General features: G+C 33.8%; 1 protein-coding gene across 1 annotated transcript; it reads left to right on the plus strand.

Moving 5' to 3' along the window:
* Nucleotides 1-2850: 2850 nt before the first annotated feature.
* Nucleotides 2851-18090, plus strand: LOC132168627 (putative LRR receptor-like serine/threonine-protein kinase At1g07650). Its single transcript, XM_088512300.1, has 24 exons — nucleotides 2851-2968; nucleotides 6943-7120; nucleotides 8178-8249; nucleotides 8332-8400; nucleotides 8478-8549; nucleotides 8647-8718; nucleotides 8853-8924; nucleotides 9033-9104; nucleotides 9216-9287; nucleotides 9412-9483; nucleotides 9574-9645; nucleotides 10422-10490; nucleotides 11092-11157; nucleotides 11440-11505; nucleotides 11619-11654; nucleotides 12965-13008; nucleotides 13183-13559; nucleotides 13625-13820; nucleotides 14133-14261; nucleotides 14965-15083; nucleotides 15220-15430; nucleotides 15560-15797; nucleotides 16910-17060; nucleotides 17533-18090. The coding sequence occupies exons 1-24, from the start codon at nucleotides 2866-2868 to the stop codon at nucleotides 17911-17913; spliced, it is 3009 nt and encodes a 1002-aa protein (XP_088368426.1). The 5' UTR covers nucleotides 2851-2865; the 3' UTR covers nucleotides 17914-18090.
* Nucleotides 18091-19156: the final 1066 nt, after the last annotated feature.

Below are 19156 nucleotides of genomic sequence, written 5' to 3' on the forward strand. Positions count from 1 at the left end.
GGTTTGGCAAACCTTGATTTCGACGGTTCCAATGGTGGGGTGTGTGCTGGGGTTTGTCAGACTTATTCCAATGGTTTTGCATGAGTCTGACAAATTTAAATCCATTGATTTTCGTTTTTTTTTTTTGTTTTTTCTTAAGGGTATATGTATTTCCACAGTGATTTCGACCGTTCTAAATAGACCCTAAATGCGTCCGTCATAGGCCATAAGTGAATTGAGAAGTCCACACAAGTCTATCCTTTGTTTGGTGACAAACTAATTAACGTGGTTGATGTGATATAAAGTAAATATAAATTTTAAAAAATAAAATTTTTTATTGGGTAAAGTATATTTTATCCTTTTTAAAGTTTGGAACAATTTTTAATTTGACTTTCAATATTTTAATTTTTGTAATGCACCTCCAAACTTTTAAATTTTTTGACCAATCGGTTAGTTAAATTTGTTTTGACTAACGAACAGTAATTACATGACCGTGATCACTTTTGCCTTTTTTTTTTTTTTTTTTTTTTTTTCTCCAAAATGCCCTCACCCACATCTTACGCACAGGCTTTTTCCTTTGCTGGAGTTCGTTGTCAGCCAGTCAATTGGCCACGTGATCAGTGGGTTCTAGGAAAGCGAAAGGGAGATGAAGAGAGATTCGTCGTCAGACGAAGAGGAAGACCGCCAGAACCACCTTGCACATGCCGGCCCTCACCCACATCTTACGCACAGGCTTTTTCCTTTGCTGGAGTTCGTTGTCAGCCAGTCAATTGGCCACGTGATCAGTGGGTTCTAGGAAAGCGAAAGGGAGATGAAGAGAGATTCGTCGTCAGACGAAGAGGAAAACCGCCAGAACCACCTTGCACATGCCGATTTGACTGAAGATGCCACCCACCTTGACTCCATGAGAGCCACCTTGTCGGAATTCATCGCCACTTTCATCTTTGTATTTGCAGGGGAAGGCTCTTTCGTAGCTCTGGGTAATTATCTTCAGTTGTTTACATAGAAGCTAACTTGGGTTGTGGGATGCGAGTCAACGGCACCGATAACTTCCCTCTTGGCTTGATCTGCCGGATTTGGAAGCTTAGTTGTTTGGGATGGGGGGGCCTGCTCAAGATCTTGGCCTGATCTGCCGGATCTTCAGTTGTTTACATGGAAGCTCACTCTTGGCCTTTTTTGTTTCACTCTTGGCCTTATTTCTCAGAGCTCCCGGTGAGAGAGAGAGATAGACGAAGAGAACTTACCGGTGGCGTAGCAACGGCAGATCCGACGTGCGTGAGAGAGGGGTTTGGGATGGGGGCCTTCTGGAAAAAAACAAAAAAAAAAAAAAAGGCCAAGAGTCATGTGCACTGTTCCATTAGTCAAAACGGCTTTAACTGACGGACCGGTCAAATTGTAAAAATTTGAAAGTTTTGAGGGTGCATTGCAAAAATTAAAACATTGGATGTCGAATTGAAAATCGCTCCAAACTTTTAGAGGTAAAGTGTAATTTTCCCTTTTCTATTTCTTTTGTGTTTAGTTTTTGAGTTTGTTTTGTCATCTTTTTATATTTGATTTCATTAGCTATTGATCGGGTGAAAGTTTAGTCATTCTCTAAAGTTTTGTTTGTAGGAATCTTTAAGAGTAACGGTATTAAGTTTTCCATATCTTTTGTTGTTTTTAAAGAGTAAATCATTGACGGATGTGCATGAGTTTTTCAAGCATATAGAATAGTTGTCACTATAGTAGAGACAGTAAATGTGATTGCGTTTGGAAATACACTTGTAGCGAAAATAAAAAAGCCCATAAACCACTGACCGGGTAGTGGTTAGAGACGTAACTCGCCGGAATTTGCTATAGATCTGAAACGGATTGGGACAGTGATATTCAAAGATATTGTCTTGTAACAGCCCGATAAGCTATTGTATATGTCATAGATATTATTTGGATTATGGATATTCCAAATTGTATCTTTAGCATTGTATTAGATGAGCAATTTGCCTCATTTAATTGTTATATCAATGAATAGATTGCGATTTTGCAAAAATAAAAGATATTTTTTTTAATAATTAAAAAGCTCTTTCACGCAAAAAAAGAAAAAATTTTGTTTATTGCATTTTGGAAAAAACTTAGAAGTTAAGATTTTTTTTATTATTATTATTTTTCTAAAAAGCTATTTCAAGCTATTTCTATAAGTAAAAAGTGCTATTTTCCAACACAATTCCCACCAAGCTCTAAGAACTAGCTTGTTTGAGATTGTATTTGAAAAATAGAGCTTTCAAATCAAAAAGTATTTTTTTGGCAAAATAGTACTTTTTTCTTTAAATAAATTTTTTGAGTATAAAACGCACTTTTAGGCATCTTAAACGCAACCATAAACAGGCATTGAGTCTACTATTTCCTATCAATTTAAACTTTTAAGATAATTGATGATATAATATGGTATCAAAGCAAAAATCCTAAGTTCTTAGTCATTCACCCTCATTTCAATTAAAAATTTTATATATTAAACTTTATTTATTGAAAAGGAATTTGAGCTCACAAATTAATGGAGAGTAATGCTAACCTATCATTTGTCAATCATTTAATACTAGTATAAAATTAAAATCATTATCCTTGTTGCATTATTGAATAGAAAAAAAAATCATTATAAAAAAAATAATAATAATAATAAATTAAGAGCCCTACGCCACCCAAATAGTCGTCGTACTTAAGTCAAGTATATACTTCTCAATGATGTGAAGCTTTAGGGGCATACCTAAAGCAACAGTGTCCCTATCTCATAACTGTCAAGATTCTCCTTTGAGGAACATTCAATACTCGAGTAACGATATATAGATATGACATTTTCTATGCAGCTTTGCAAGAAGAGCCCGTGGAATATCCTTATTGTCAGTAGTAGAGGAGATGATGGCAAGATTTCTTCCTTATATTTGCTTTATTTTACTCATCTTGCTTCTTTGCATGGAAGCACAAGCTGGCCGTCTAGGGCCTACTCCTGATGACGAAGGTGAGGAGGTTTTTCTTTTTCTTTCTATACGTATTTATGTGAAAACTTTTCCTTGATACGTGGCTAAAGCTTTTTCTTCAGTTGTTATAGTTGTTCACTCAATTTTCGACATTTGAACGACAACAACAACAAAAAGTTCCCTAAAAAAGTTCGTGCAATTATGTTGCCTGATCAAGCTGGACTTGTTTATTAAATAAACCAAGCTCAAGTTGAGCTTATACAAGCCAAGCTTGAGCCATTCATGAGCAAATCGGTTCATATATATATATATATATATATATATACAGCTCTATTTGAGAGATTTTCCCTTAAATGGAGGCAACATGCACTTTGTAAATGTTAAGAATATTATATTATGGTTATTTACTTGTTATTTACTTCCTTAGGTATTATTTAGTCTACTAAGTTTACATTTCCTTAGTCTATTAGGTTACTTGTCTCTCTATAAATAGAGACCTATGTATTCATTATCATTAATAACATATATACAATCATAATAGAGGAAATGTAGTCCTATATGCTTCCGCTCTCTCTCTCTTCTCTCTCTCTTTCTTCCGCTTCTAATATATTATCCAATATATTTAACATGGTATCAGAGCCACTTTTTTGTGGCCTCCGATAAACGTCTTTGACGTTTTCCAGTGCTCCCTCCGGTGACCTCCCTTTTCCGTTCGTCTGCCCGCCACCAAGTAATCATCCGCTCAAAATCTCTTCCACGCCTTCATCGTAGCCTCATCTGAAAAAAATAATCCCAGATTCTAGCTTGCAAGGCACAAATCTACAGATTTGTGGAAGATCCGCCGCCATTCGCCCTCCAGTAACACCTCTGCCATGTCAGCACTTTCAACCCAATCCAAAACAGTCGACCCGGTCAAGTGGGTTAGACCCAGATCCACGAATTTGGCAATTTGATCTGTCAACTCGACCAAGCAGGTTGACCCGGTCCAGTGGGTTAGACCTAGATCCACAGATCTGGCAATCTGATCCATCAACTTGACCAAGCGGGTCCATCAAAGGCATCTCCAACCCGATCCAAAACCGGGTTGAGGGGGGATATTGGAGTATTTGAGAAATCACTCGGATCCAAGATTTTCAATCCAACAGGTTAGAACCTGGTTCTGCTGCTGCCATCCTCTCACCCGGATCCAAGATTTTCAACCCAACGGGTTAGAACCGGGTTCTGCTACCGCCAGCCTCCATGCACAGCCTCCAGCCGCCTTTTTCTTTCCCTTTTCTTCCACCCAAACTCAAGTTTACACAATGAGTTTGAGGGGATGTTAAGAATATTATGTTATGGTTATTTACTTGTTATTTATTTCCTTAGGTATTATTAGTCTACTAGGTTTACTTTTCCTTAGAAGAGATGTAGTCCTATATGCTTCCGCTCTCTCTCTTCTCTCTCTTTTTCTTCTGCTTCTAATATATTATCCAATATATTTAACAGTAAAAGATCATACCGAGAGAAATAGGAACAAAGCAAATTGCATTTAAGAGTGCCAAATACAATTAAGCTATATATATTTGTCTCTCTCTCACACACACACACGACATATATATATATATATATATATATATATATTCACATGGTTTTTTTTATTTTATTTTAAAGGAACATATATAATCTATGGTTTTACTCTGGAAAACAATTTAAGAAAATATATCTTCAAACTTTCAAAATTTTTAAAGTATAAACTGAGAAGAGGAAGAGAAGAAGAAACTGATGACAAGCGAAAGGAAGAGAAGCAGGAAGAAGCACCGGAGAGAGGAGATAGACAACAGTAGCTGTCAAATTTTCTTAATTCATCGTAAGCTGTCAAATATATTAGAAAATTATGTTTAAATAGACTAATGAGCTCTAACCCTAACCCTAGTGGTACTTGAGCTAATTGTCCGCTAAAATAACATAAAGTCGAAATTAAAATAATACAACCCATCTGAAAAAATAATAATAAAACCAAAATGCAAACTAATAAAAAGCTCAGTAATGAGTTCATAATAGGAGTTGTCAGGGGCGGACCCAGGCTTAGGGTTGTCCGTCCACTCAAAATTTTACAAATTTTCATAAATATCCTTCAAACATACAAATTTTATAATTTGTCCCCCCAAAATATTATTTGTGTCCCTTTTTAATTATTATTTTTTTAGTTTTGCCCCCCAAAATAATATTTGTGTCCCTTTTAATTATTGGTTTTTAGTTTTGCTCCCCAAAAAAAAATAATTACTTGTGTCCCCTTTTAATTTTTTTTTAATTTATTATCATTATTATTATTATTATTATTATTGTGCTCTCTTTCAACATAAAGACATCTAAAATACCCAATTCATTTAGTTTCCCTCTATATTCTAGTTCACTTCTAATCAAAAACTTAATTTGGTTTTGGACTCTTATTGAATATGTGAAAGAAAAAGTTAAATGGTTTTGATTCTTTGAGTGGCTTTTAACCCGTGGTCAATTTTTTGAGTGGTTATTTTGAGTCATTTAGGTTTATAATATTTGTTTTGACTTCACAAGTTAAATGGTTTAATAATTTATAATTGCAAAATTGTTTGGCTCGACTCTTAGTATTGTTGCTATTTAGGGCTCCGGGTGATTGTTCGGAAAAAAAGTTCACACTCAAAGATACATGTATTAGGATTAGCATTGTGGTAGATTAAAATATTATTTAATAAAAATTAGAATTAAATTATTTAGGATGCATTTTATCATTATTTTTAAATTGAAGTTCTTATGTATTGTTATCTGCTTGTTATTTTATTGTAATCTATTTAAAAACTCTTGTGTTTTAATAAAATCTCTGTAAACCCAATAAATAGCTCAATGGCCAGAAGCTATGGATCTCTCTCCTTTCTTTACCCTTTACCGATCTTGTCGGTTATGGAAAACCCGTATGATACGATTAAGGGAAGCAGTTGACTTTTACATCACCGACAATAGCCAAGTAGCCACAAGTCATTTGAAAATGGCGACCGACCATCACGTGCTTACTGACAAAGAGAAAACGACATCTTCACCGTAGTTGGAGTGACGTTAATTTTCCCGAGTTTTCTCTGTCGTTTTTCTCTCCCACTTCCCCGGGAAGGAGATATGCCCATCTCTAATGGGTATTTTTCGGGAGTTAAAATTTTCGGCTGCCTTTAGCGTCAGACTTTTCTTTTCTTCTTCTTCTTCTTTCTTTCTTTTTTTTTTTTTTTTTTTTTTAATTTGTTTTTTAAATTGAAAAAGAGAAATATTAAAATGAAATTCAAATTTGAAGTATTAGTACTAAATTTAGGATGATAAAATCACTTTTAAGTGATACCATCCATAAAAGATTAACCTTCCACTCCTAAGTTTTAGTTTTAAATTCAAAAATAAATTTTGAGGTGTTAAAAACTAAATATTAACTCATAAAAATTTAACAAAAAAAATAAAAAAGGAGACAAAACCTAGCAGGACTAGGAAGAGAGATTTTTTTACAAATTTTTTTTTTTAATAAAGTCACATCAGACTTTGGCAAACACTTGTCTGACTCTTGGCAGCCTAATAGCAAGACTCATTTTTCAAACACCAAAAATGCATTGTTGGCTGTTGCTGCTTCCATTTCCAACTGTGGTGCTCGCCTTGAAAAGCACAATTTATTCTCGCCCCAAAAGAGCTTACAGCTTGATGATGAGCTCTCTCTATATACCCACCAGCTTACAACGCAAATGTGATGTTTATCTGGTGGCAGCACTTGGATGGTTCCGAACTTGCGAGGCAAATTGGTAATGGGGAAAAGAACTAAAGGTAGAGTTGCAAAGAGAAAATGGTAATTAAGCCTAAAATAGAGATGAGGTCGTATAGAAATTTCGTAAGATTCTGTTTTTTGGTAATAAAAACGCTGCTTTAATTATATTTTTGTATAGATTAAATTATGGAGCATTTTAAGGCAAAGTTAATGGGAAATTAAAAAATTAAAATTGAAATTGATGAGGTTGGTGTATAATGCATGCAGTGGAAGCACTTGGTGAAATAGCTACACAAGTGGGGAAGAAAGATTGGAATTTCAGAGTAGACCCATGCAGCAATGACTCGAGCTGGGCAACACCACAATCGGATTTGAGGCCATTGTACAACAATTCTCTAATCTGCAACTGCTCCTACCCTGCTGGTGTATGTCACGTGGTTCAATTGTATGTCACCCTTCATTTCCCTTATGCCATCCAACTACATATGTTGAAATTGTGAATTGATCAACTTTTTATTCCACCAAAATCAGAAAATAAATAAATAAATAAATAAACCCTTGACATACAAAGTCCCTAAATGGCCCATTTAATCAGATATGACTTTGATCTAAGAAGGCAAAATTATCATTCTAGGCACTTCTTGGAATAACTAATCGGTTCCTTTCAATTTCATTTGAAATAATTAATCATATTACTTCTATCGGCTGTTTTTTTTTTGAATTTGTAATTGTAAGGGTAGTTGTCTTTTTGAGATTTTTTAAGAATATTTTTATCATTTCGTGAAACAAAAGGAATATAATGAAATTTTATGATAATTTGGAAGACAAATTATTTCAATTAAAAGTTTAGAAATGACATTATAAATTGCCTCCAGTTTGAAGGGGTACAAGGTACATAGCATTACTCTTTTCTCAAAATTAATTGATGAAAAATATTAAATTTATTTATTTAATTAAAATAAAAGATGAATTATGAGAATAAATTTAAACTTTAAAGACATTTATTTTGATAAAAAAATATTAAATTTAATTACTTAAAACGAGAGGTGAATAAAGACGTGGCCTGCAACACACCTGATGAGGTGGTGAGTGCTGTGCACTCGCACGGTGATGAGGCCAACAGAAGAAGTGGAGGCCAGTAAAATTGCGGGTGGTGGCGCGTGGGTCAAGTTGATTCAAAATAAAAACAGAAAAAAATAAAAAACGGAGAGGAGTGGCGGTAGACTGAGGGAGGAGCTCCCTCCCCCTTCCCGGTGGACGCTCTCTTATGAAGATCAACACACTCACTGAGAGAGGGAGCTCGCTGGACGAGGGGAGAGGGAGACGAGCTCCATAATTTGGGAAATTGCAGATTGGGTTGAATAATGGTTAATTTACTTCTGAGCCAGCGAAATTTTGGATCTTTCCATCCTCTGTTCATACATATATACGTGAAGATGATCACTTTCCTAGTAATAATCAGATGGCATTTAATCTCTTACCTATAATTATTCTTGTTACAGATTTCTTAAAGGGCAGGATCTTGATGGTGTGCTTCCACCTTCCCTGGTGAAGCTACCCTACCTAAAGGCGATGTAAGAAGAGTCACCAGCAATTTGTTCCTGAAAATTGATTTTAAGCTTCTAATCTAACGGCCCACTTTCCTCTTGCTTGTAGTAGCCTCACTCGAAACTACCTCACCGGTACAATACCACGCGAATGGGGTTCTACGAAATTGGAATACCTGTAAGTTACTACTGAATTTATGTCTTAGGTTAGCCAGTGAATGCTCCTTCTGATTGAATTAAGCCGATTCACTGCAGGGCCATTTATGTAAACAAATTATCAGGACCAATCCCAAGCTACCTGGGAAACATTACCACTCTTATAGTCCTGTATCTTTCTTGCTCACCCTTTTTTAATCTAGTAGAATGCAACATAGTTTGATTTGCTTTAGCTGAGCTTTAATATTGATGAAGACTATATTTTCAGGAACTTAGAGAGCAATCTGTTTTCTGGAAGTGTTCCCCCTGAGCTTGGGAAATTGGTTAACCTGGAGATTCTGTCAGTTGTTTCTTTTTTAATCCTTCTTTTCATTTTCAAATCAGATTGATGATTCTTTTCTTAATTATCAACGATTTACTTCTTCAACTGACACTAATTTGACCTGGTCTGAACTTCCCATTTGATGACTGCAGTATTCTTAATGCTAACAATCTCACTGGAGAGTTGCCAATAGCTCTCACTGATCTAACCAAATTAACGGAACTGTAAGTGGTTGCAGCCCATTTCTATACTTACAGTAATTTTATATATTTAATTGAAAAGCTTCAAGTTTCTATGTTATTTAGTCTTGTTTCCAATGTGGTTATATGCAGTAGGATTAGCAGTAACAACTTCACTGGAAAAATACCCGACTTTTTTCAAAGTTGGAAACAACTTCAGTATTTGTACGTATGTGTTCTATTTTTTTTTTTTTAAAAAAAATCCCATAATGTTAAAATCTCTTCTATTAGAATATTTAGGCGTAATCTAACCTGTTAGAATTGTGTTTTTAACAGAGAGATTCAAGCTAGTGGTCTTGAGGGGCCCATCCCTTCTAGCATTTCGGTCCTGAGTAATTTAATCGTGCTGTAAGTTCTGCCTATGAAGTACTCTTGGGTTGCATAATCTCTCTCTTATCTTCATTTGATACTCAAATTAACAAGACTTGTTGCTTAAGACCCTAACATTTATTAATAATGCAATTTGGTGCAGAAGGATTAGTGACTTACTTGGTGAGGGTTCTAAATTTCCAAACTTAAGCAGCATGACAAAAATAAAAACTTTGTAAGTAATTCTTTCTCTGTTAAATTTCAACAACTCAAATGATACAAGTTTGTAGCAAATTTTTTTAGATGATGGCGGTTGACTTTACAGGATGTTGAGGAGCTGCAATCTCTACGGACCAATCCCTGCACATATATCGAACATGACAGAACTACAATTTCTGTAGTTCTTCTTTCCATTCTGCTCTCTTTTTTTTTTTTTTTGGTTTTTGTTTCATTTACTAAAATATTACTTAACTATAAACCCAAGATGGTTGGATTATTTCAATTAAGAACATTTTTTTTTTTTAACTTAACTATATACATACAGATATTTGAAGTTATCTTTTCTCCTTTTTGTTTTTGGCTAGCATAAGTAGATTTGGCATATTCAAATTTATGGACTTTGGGTTATCATGGTACTTTATTCTTAAAGCTAATTGTGAATAACTTCTAGAATTAAGATCATCTGCTGAAACTATAAAACCGAGGTGTAGTTTTGGAGTAAGATTAGTTTGAAAAATGGAGTTGGAAACATCGTTCATCTTATGACTATGTAATAATTAATTATCTGCTTTCATCCTTTAGCCTTTGAAAAAAAATGATGATTGCTTCTAATCTTTACAGCCTACGCCTTTTAGAAAGCAGCTATCTAAGGTTGTCAACCCATACTCATTGTAGGAATGACAGCCATGACCCACCCCCTCCTACTCCTTTGGCCCATTGTGGCAGCTGTAGTAAGATACCTTTGAACATGCTCACTCTAGTTAGGCTGTCTATGGAATCTGTTCTAACCTACATATCCACTGTTATATGGGCATTCAAGTCTCTCTTTCAATTTTTTCTTCCTATATATTATGTTTCTTGACTCTATACTTTAAAATCTGGACATTTATGTCTCATTTCATAATCCTTCTTTTCTGTTATTATAACCACTAATTACTCGTAATATCCAAGCAGAGATCTCAGCTTCAACAGATTGGAAGGAAATGTTCCAGATTTTTCAGATCAAGATAGTTTGGAAGTCATGTAAGTGTGGAGTTAAAACCCTAAATCTAGCTCTATTGCAGAGAAGCTCAAATAAACAATTAAAAAGCAGCTTAAAGCACACAAATAATAATGATTTGGCTTATCTCCTATGTTTATAGGTGAAGATATGAGGAATTTCACTATCATAAAAGAGATTATATTGATAGAATTTAGAATGCGAAATAATAAAATAGAAATATAAACAAAAGAGACAAGATTAAGGTGGTTCGGCAATATGCCTACATCCACACACTAAAACCCTATAGGTTACATTAGGCTTTTATTGAATGATTTGATTGTACGTAAGAGCTTCTTTATATAGAGGCTAAAGGGAGATGAGTTCTTTGTATATGTGGGACAAAAGAATGAGGCTTTTATACAAGCCAATGGCCAAAGCCTCCCCTCACTTGGGCAATGTGGGACAACCCACATATTATCTCTTAACATATATTGCTTATTGTTACCAATGCACATTTGTACATACGTACATTTCTATATGTATATATCATCAGAAAGTATATTTTACTTTCAAATATTTCTCCTTTAGTAATGATATAAATAAGTGTTTAACTATAGCGTGATTATGTTGCACTTTGAACAGGTTTCTTACAAGCAACTTGCTCAATGGGACTATTCCAGATTGGATCAAAAACGGAGATACTTCCTAGTATATAATTCATCTTGAACTCTATTTGAAATTTGCATGATATGTTTTCTTTTTCTGTTTTTTTTTTTTTTTTTTTTTTTTTAAATAATGTTTCAGCAAATTTGCATGAAATTTGCATGACTGTTATTTGGAAACTGCATGTTGGCAATTAATTTTAAGTTGGTTACGGAAGTTTTTTGGTGTTAGCTTGAATTGACCGGTTTATCAAAACCTTTTCAAATATAATTTTTCTTTTTTTATGGATTTATAATGAGTTATTACTGAAAATACGTTTTTGTGCAGCCAAATGGATCTTTCTTACAATAACTTTTCAGAAATCTCTGCGCCATCTAATTGTCGAGAAACCCTGTAAGAACTTTTCTTATCATCTTAATCTTAATTTAAGTTTACTTGAGGTTTGCGTACTTACCCTCTTCACAAGCTTTTAGTTTTTCAAAACTAACCAGGTTCTCATTCATCAGGAATTTGTTTCAAAGCTTCTCTGGACAAGACAATTTGTAAGCTTTTAACTTGAAAACTTATAAGAAGAACCAATGTTTTTTGGACCTGGCTTACATCCTGTGGAAAAATAACAAGACATCTCATATTATTTTAAACCTACGGCTACGGCCAAGATTAAGAGCATGTTTGGGATTGCGTATGACAAAGAGATTTTAAGTCAAAAAGTAGTTTTTAAGCTTTTGCTAAAAATACGTTTTAGCCATTTTTAGGCTTTTTGACCTTCAAAAGCGCATCAAATTTTTTTTTACCAAACAAGTGTTTTTTTTTTTTTTTTTTCAAACGAGCTTTTAGAGTGTTAAACGCATTTTTCAGGTCCTCAAATGCACACCCAAAAAGGCCCTAAAACTTCCCCATTTTTAGTCCAAACGATGTAGTTTTAAAGGAAACTAACAAAAGTTTTCTAAACGCCATTTGCACCAAACGACCATTGTACATCCTGCATTTCCTTCTTCATCCACTTCAACTTTCTCTCTCTTTCTGTAAGTTCTTTAAAATCTCTTTTTAGTACTTTCCTCTCTCCTTTTACTTGTTATCTTCCTCAACTCGGATAGTTTCAAAGCCTTAATTTTGTCTCTTCTCCATCTCTCTCCCATTTTAGACTCACTCCCACTTTAAATGAAATGAAAGATGTTGCCTCTCTCTGCAAAAACCAGGCTTTGTTTTGTGTTTTCTGCAAAACCAGTTAAACACTCTTATGGTTGCTGACAGGAGGGGTTAAAAGCTCACTACTTTGAAAGGAAAATATTTATTGTTTTGGTCCCTCCCTTTTGAGTGTCGATTTCTAAATTCATGAAGGAAGGGCTACTGCATCGGTCAGGTTTCTTTGGTATTGTAGAGTTGACCATTCCTCTTTCATGGCATTCATATGATTTGAAAAAATTATTAATCGAAGACATTGTTTGCACTGAAATGTTTCTATGGAAACTTCATTTTGAACGCTCAGACTTGTTCTATTTGACCTGCTGCTGCTTTGCTGAAAATAGTTAATAAGAATTTGCAGAAAGAAAGTGGGAGTGGGTGAAGAAGGAAGAGGAGGACATGCAAACGAAGTTTAGAGAACTTCTGTTAGTTCCTTTAAAGCTATGTCGTTTGGGCTAAAAGGGGGAAAGATTTAATCATAACTGTAGATTTAAAATAACAGGAGGTGTCCTGTTATTTTTCTACAGGATGTAAGCCGAATCCATGTTTTTTCTGTTTTATATTTTTTATTTTTAGCTTTTATTTTGGAGAAGCATTTCCTTTTCTTTTTTTTTTTCATTCTAATTTTGCTAAGTTCACACTTCTTTCTTGTACGATGCTAATTAAGAACACTCGGCGGCAAGTGCCTGGAGACCTATCCATGCTCAAAAGGTAATTATACTACCTTATTCAAATTATGAGGTGTATGCTTTAAAACATTTCATATTGTTATTGGCAACTAAGTAAATGAAACGAGAGATAGTTAATACATAATTTCCTTTTTGTTCTATAATGATTGCTTATGTTTTAATTTATTAAAAAACTGCTATTTTTGTTTCTGGGTAGATCGGTACTCATTGCATATAAATTGTGGTGGAAGTACAACCACTATTGGAAACATAGAGTACGAAGGGGATCAAAACCAAGCAGGTCCAGCAAAGTTTTATCCTAACACCGCTAATTGGGGATTCAGTAGCAGCGGATATTTTTTTGGTGGCAGCAGTACCTCAGATCAATACATAGCAAAAAATGTGTCAATACTAAGAATGACTAACTCTGGATTATTCACGAGTGCACGGCTCTCTCCTCTTTCTCTGACGTATTATGCACGTTGCTTGGCAAATGGAAATTATACCGTGAAACTATACTTTGCAGAGATAGTATTCAGAGACAACAGATCTTTTTATAGTCTTGGAAGGCGGATATTTGATATTTATATCCAGGTATGACGTCATATTTGTTTTGCTTTATACATAGAGCACAATTTTATTGATTTAATTTGCTACAGGAAAAATTGGTGTGGAAGGATTTTGATATTCAACATGAAGCACAAGGTGTTGATACAGCAGTTGTTAAGGAATTTAAAGCAGTTGTGAGAAAGAAAGTCTTACAAATCCGCTTTCATTGGGCTGCGAAAGGGACAACAGGTGTGCCAAAGGAAGGAACTTATGGTCCTCTCATCTCAGCTATCTCTGCTAAATCTGGTAAATATTTCATGGAGTATGAGAATCTTTTTACTATCCAACTTCTTCCATACTTGCTAGAATGATGAACAATAAAAGCATAGCACAATATAGTTGAGGTAGAACCCATGGTTATTTGCTGTAAAAGTATTACCCAAAACAAGATTCAACTACATAATCTTCTTTATACTCTTCCTCTAATATTCGTGTGTTTGAACCATTTATTCATATCTTGTTTTAGGTTGGTCCACCTATATCTTTCTGTATGGTACTACTGGTATTCCAGGATGCAACTTTATAATCTGTTTCCTTTACTATTTGTCTCTTCTCCAGATTTCAGCCCCCCTGACTACAAGATATTCATTGTTGTCGGAGCTGTAGTATCAGTGCTTTTGCTCATTTTTATGATCTTAGGCATTCGGATGTGGATCAAGAAACGAGGAAGGATATCAAGGGAAAAAGGTAATCATATGACTTGTTAAAGTAATAATTAAGTGATTAAATTTACTTCTTCCTATCAACTTAAATTTTTGGGATAACTGGTAATTTAACATGGTATCAGACCCAAAGGTTCTATGATCGAACTTTGACTTCGTCAAATCACCCTCCATTTAAATTAAATATTCCACGTGTTGGGATCACTGCTTTTTGACAAAATCTAAATGAAGGCATATTTACATGAGAGATGGATGACTTGAGATCACTGAGTTGAGTAAATGTCTAAGAAGGACCCATATTTAAAAATATATATATATGAAAAAGAAAAAAAGAAAAAAAAGTGAGATAAAAGATTTGGATTTCATTTAACTCTATTTTTGAAATGTCATCTAAATTATCTTAACATAATTGTTGAGAAGAACAAAAAGGCAAATCTCTTGGTAATAGGGACCTATGAAGTTCCTCTCTTTTAAATTTTGTTTTTTTGATTCCCAATACACCTGTAATTGGTAAAAAAAAAAAGAGAAACCCTAAATCTTTTAAAAACTTGGGGTTTATGTGGCTGACCAACTGCAGTATGGTACTTTCTCACTGCTTTTGTTTGGTCACATTCTATCTGGCATCTTCTAAGTAGTCAATAGATACAACAATACTAATTAAAAAATTAATCATATCATTTATAAGATGTTATGTGACAATAGGCTCACCTTTTCATTCCTTTTGACAGAGCTGAGAGGATTAGATCTGCAAACTGGTTTTTTCACCTATAGGCAAATCAAAGTTGCCACTAACAACTTCGATACTACAAATAAGATTGGAGAAGGTGGTTTTGGATCTGTATACAAGGTATCCCACAACATCATCTTCCTTCAATTTTAGGATATCTATTTTCTTTTTCTTACTTATCCATTATACCAAGAGGCTGTCTAATTCAATAATGAATCCATACCTGAAGATGTATATTTTCCTATTTCTGATGCAGGGTATACTGTTTGATGATACCATAATTGCAGTTAAGAAACTTTCTTCAAAATCAAAACAAGGAAATCGTGAATTTGTGAATGAAATAGGAATGATTTCGGCTGTACAACACCCAAATCTTGTTAGATTGTATGGATGTTGTGTTGAGGGAAATCAACTATTCTTGGTATATGAATACATGGAAAACAATAGCCTGGCACGTGCTTTCTTTGGTAAGCCTGAGGTTTTCACTTTAGTATTTTATGTTGACTGTCTTCTGCTTATGTGCTTAAAATTGATAATGGCCTCGATTAAGAACTAAGTTGATGAGTTCCCCATTGGACAATCTACAAAATATGTAGGTCCAGAGGAATACCGCTTAAATTTAGACTGGCCTTCAAGACAGAAAATATGTGTTGGCATAGCAAGAGGTTTGGCTTTCTTGCATGAGGAATCATCAATAAGAATTGTTCATAGAGACATCAAAACTACCAATGTGCTATTGGATAGAGACCTTAACCCAAAGATTTCTGACTTTGGTTTGGCCAAGCTTGATGAAGAGGAAAACACCCACATCAGCACGCGAGTCGCTGGAACGATGTGAGCTACCTTTTTCCCTCTTTTCTTCATTATGTAGTCTTTTTGTGATTCTATTCTTCCATTTCATTTGCCTCCCAAGTTATTGACCATTAGAGAAAAAGGAAAAAATATTTATTGATTTGTATTTCTCTATGAGATGTTGCCCTAAAGTAAACGTGAACATAGAAGCATGGAAAGTCTCTGCATATCAGAATTGTCTGTATATGGAACATGAGATAAATTACTGGATTAAGTGGTTGGTAGGATTTTTATATGTCAGTTGTTTGCATTTGCAACGCAACCATGCTTACAGAGAAATCCATAGCTACATCAATTATCAACCAGTATTCAATCGGTTAAAATGTCTAAACATGAAATGTACTATTCATATGTTGTAGTTATTGTATTCCCCAATACTAGATGCATTAAAGAAAAATAAAAATTTCAGGAAAGAAAAAAAAAAGTAGGACAATCTATGTTTATTCAACCTCTAAAATAAAAGCTAGCCCTAAACAATGACTCCCTCTAAAATCGAGAAATAAACAATACAGAGAAATTTGTGCTCAATTATTGTATCGTCCTTCACTCTCAAAATCAACGTGTGTGTGTATATATATATATATATATATATATATATATATATATGTCTCTCAAAAACCAATATTTCCAAAGGGAAAAAAGAAATTACTGAGTTCTTGTGGAATCTAAGAACCAAAACCCCTTAAACTTGAGCTCCATGACCTACCAAACAACTTGAGTGGCTAAAGTTATATTACTAAACCAGTTCTCTACTTGCAATGTGCAAAGGTAGTGACATGTTCTTTTCCCCCACCGAGAAAAAATTTCTGTATATTTAACATAATGAAATTACCACTTTACCCTAATAGCTTTATTGATTGAATAATTGCATGCTAAATGAAAATGAAATATGATTTGGTACCCAAGTTTCTCCTTTTTTATTTATTTATTTATTTATTTATCTTTATCTTTCTAATTTACATAAGTTTCTCTTGATGCTTAACTTTGTTGAATATGAAAGATTGAAGCTTTATATGAGTGAGTGTGATCTTTATTTTTTATTTTTATGATAATTCATACTAGTGTTCTAAGTCATAAATAATCTTCATTTGCAGAGGATATATGGCCCCAGAATATGCATTATGGGGTTATTTAACCTATAAAGCAGATGTCTATAGCTTTGGGGTTGTCGCAATAGAAATTGTTGCTGGGAAAAGCAACATGAAATATCGACCAAATGAGAATTATGTATGCCTTCTAGATTGGGTAAGATTTGATCTTTTTCTTTAATATATGCTACTATAAATAATGTCTGGAGGCCTGGCTGTTCTTTTGTCCCTTTCCACTGAATTTGGTCATCCTAATCTATTACTCTAGCCTCAAGCAACAAAATAAACTAACATATGTTGATTTGGCTTTTTCACTTCACACTTGAGTTTAGCTAATTGACATTTTTTTTTTTTTTTTAAGTAATGTTAGAAACCACACTTTTTTTCCCAACATTATCCGACTTTGTTCATATGGCAGTGCCATTCAGTCCTTCGATATTATTATTATTTTTTTTTTTAAAAAAAAAAAATAGTTGATTGACACTGTCACGCCAGCAGGATAGGATAGTAATGGGATAAAAAGAGTGATTTCTAGTGGTGCTCAATTTTTTTCTATGTGTACGGCTGCTTATTCTCTTTTGTTGATTAGCTACTTTTCATTTCCATTCTCTTTTCTATGCTTATTATAGGCACTTGTTCTACAACAAAAAGGTAATCTAATGGAGCTGGTGGATCCACAGTTGGGTTCCGAGTTAAATGAGGAAGCTATTAGAATGATCAAAGTAGCTCTCTTATGCATTAATCCATCGCCAGCACTTAGACCCACCATGTCTGCAGTAGTAAGCATGCTCGAAGGCCAAACCGTTGTTGATGAAGTTACCATTGATCCAAGTATATATGGCAATGAATTGAGGTTTAGTGCCTTAAAAGACCGGTTTGAACAACTCCAACGAGCACCAACGAGCACAAGTGAAGCAGAGAGCCTTCTGCATTCATCAGAAGCAACATGGGTTGGATCTTCTTACACATCTGGCCAAGATCTCTATCGAGTTAATCTTGATTCTCAGTAATTTCAGCATACTACTCTTTACATTATGAGAGCTAAACACAATAGAGCTAAACACAATACTGCATATATATATATCTTATGGACATACCCATTTAGTTGTCTTTGCTTACCCTGTTCAAGAAAAGTTGTGCTTTTTAGACTGCATTTACTTATAATAATTTGATGTCTTTCATTCTCATGTTTTTGTGATTGAAATCATCTTTTCTACTTGGAAAAAGATAGCATTGATAAATTATCACATATTATAAAAAAAGGTATGTTACACAACCATCTTTTTTATAAATTCAATAAATCAACCATTAGTTTTGTGGACTCATGTTGACTCCACATAAATTCAATGGTGAGGTTTTTAGTAATTTTTTACTTGAAAAAAAAGAAAAAAAAAAAGAAAAAGGAATATGAATAGTCATTCTATTTTATTAGAAATTTAATTATTGTTTATTATTATATAAATTTTGATTTAATCCTAGTGAGAGCAGCACCAAACAAAAGAATATAAATGGTCAGTCTATTCTAACTGTAATTCCCATTTCTATTCTTAAAATGCCCTAAGAAGAGACATCTGTAAGATTTATGAACAATTTTCATATACTTGACTGCTGAAGTTGCTTATGAACTTTGTCAAGCAATCACATGCACTGATCTTTCTTGAGACAGACATTCTCTCCAAGTGTTGGGGATTGTTTAAATTGCGACTTTGAATTTGTCTTCTTTCGGAAACAAACAACGAGTTCTAACACACTGTAATCATTGGAAATGATGGCTCAAACTAAAACTCTTTTTTTGATATCATATTAAGAGCTTGTTTTCTTCTTCTCAAACATGTGAAATACAAAATTTAAATAGAAGGTGAATTACAAAGATAATGTTCGAACTCAAAACTTTGCTTTAATACCATATTAAGAACTTGTTTAAGATTGTGTTAGAAAATAAAGCTTTTATATTTATAAAGAGCTTTTTTTAAAAAAAATAAAAATAAAAATAAAAATCCTTTTTAAGTCTTTCTCAAAAGTGGATTTGTATCCCAACGTATTTAATGATAAATCATTGATTATTATTATCTGACTAATCGACATACATTTGTTAAGAATTTGATTAGTGTCGTATGTTTATATCCTGTTAGAAAATGCGTGAAAATTCACCTTCAATGCATCATTTGGATATAAATTATCACCAACTTAATCTCTAAAAGTGTGTCATGTGTCTCTTAACATGTTAAAAACACTTTTCTTTTCTTTTTTCTT

This window comes from Corylus avellana, chromosome 1 (genome assembly GCF_965113065.1).
Source record: "Corylus avellana chromosome 1, dhCorAvel1.hap1.2, whole genome shotgun sequence".
NCBI classification, from domain to species: Eukaryota; Viridiplantae; Streptophyta; class Magnoliopsida; order Fagales; family Betulaceae; genus Corylus; species Corylus avellana.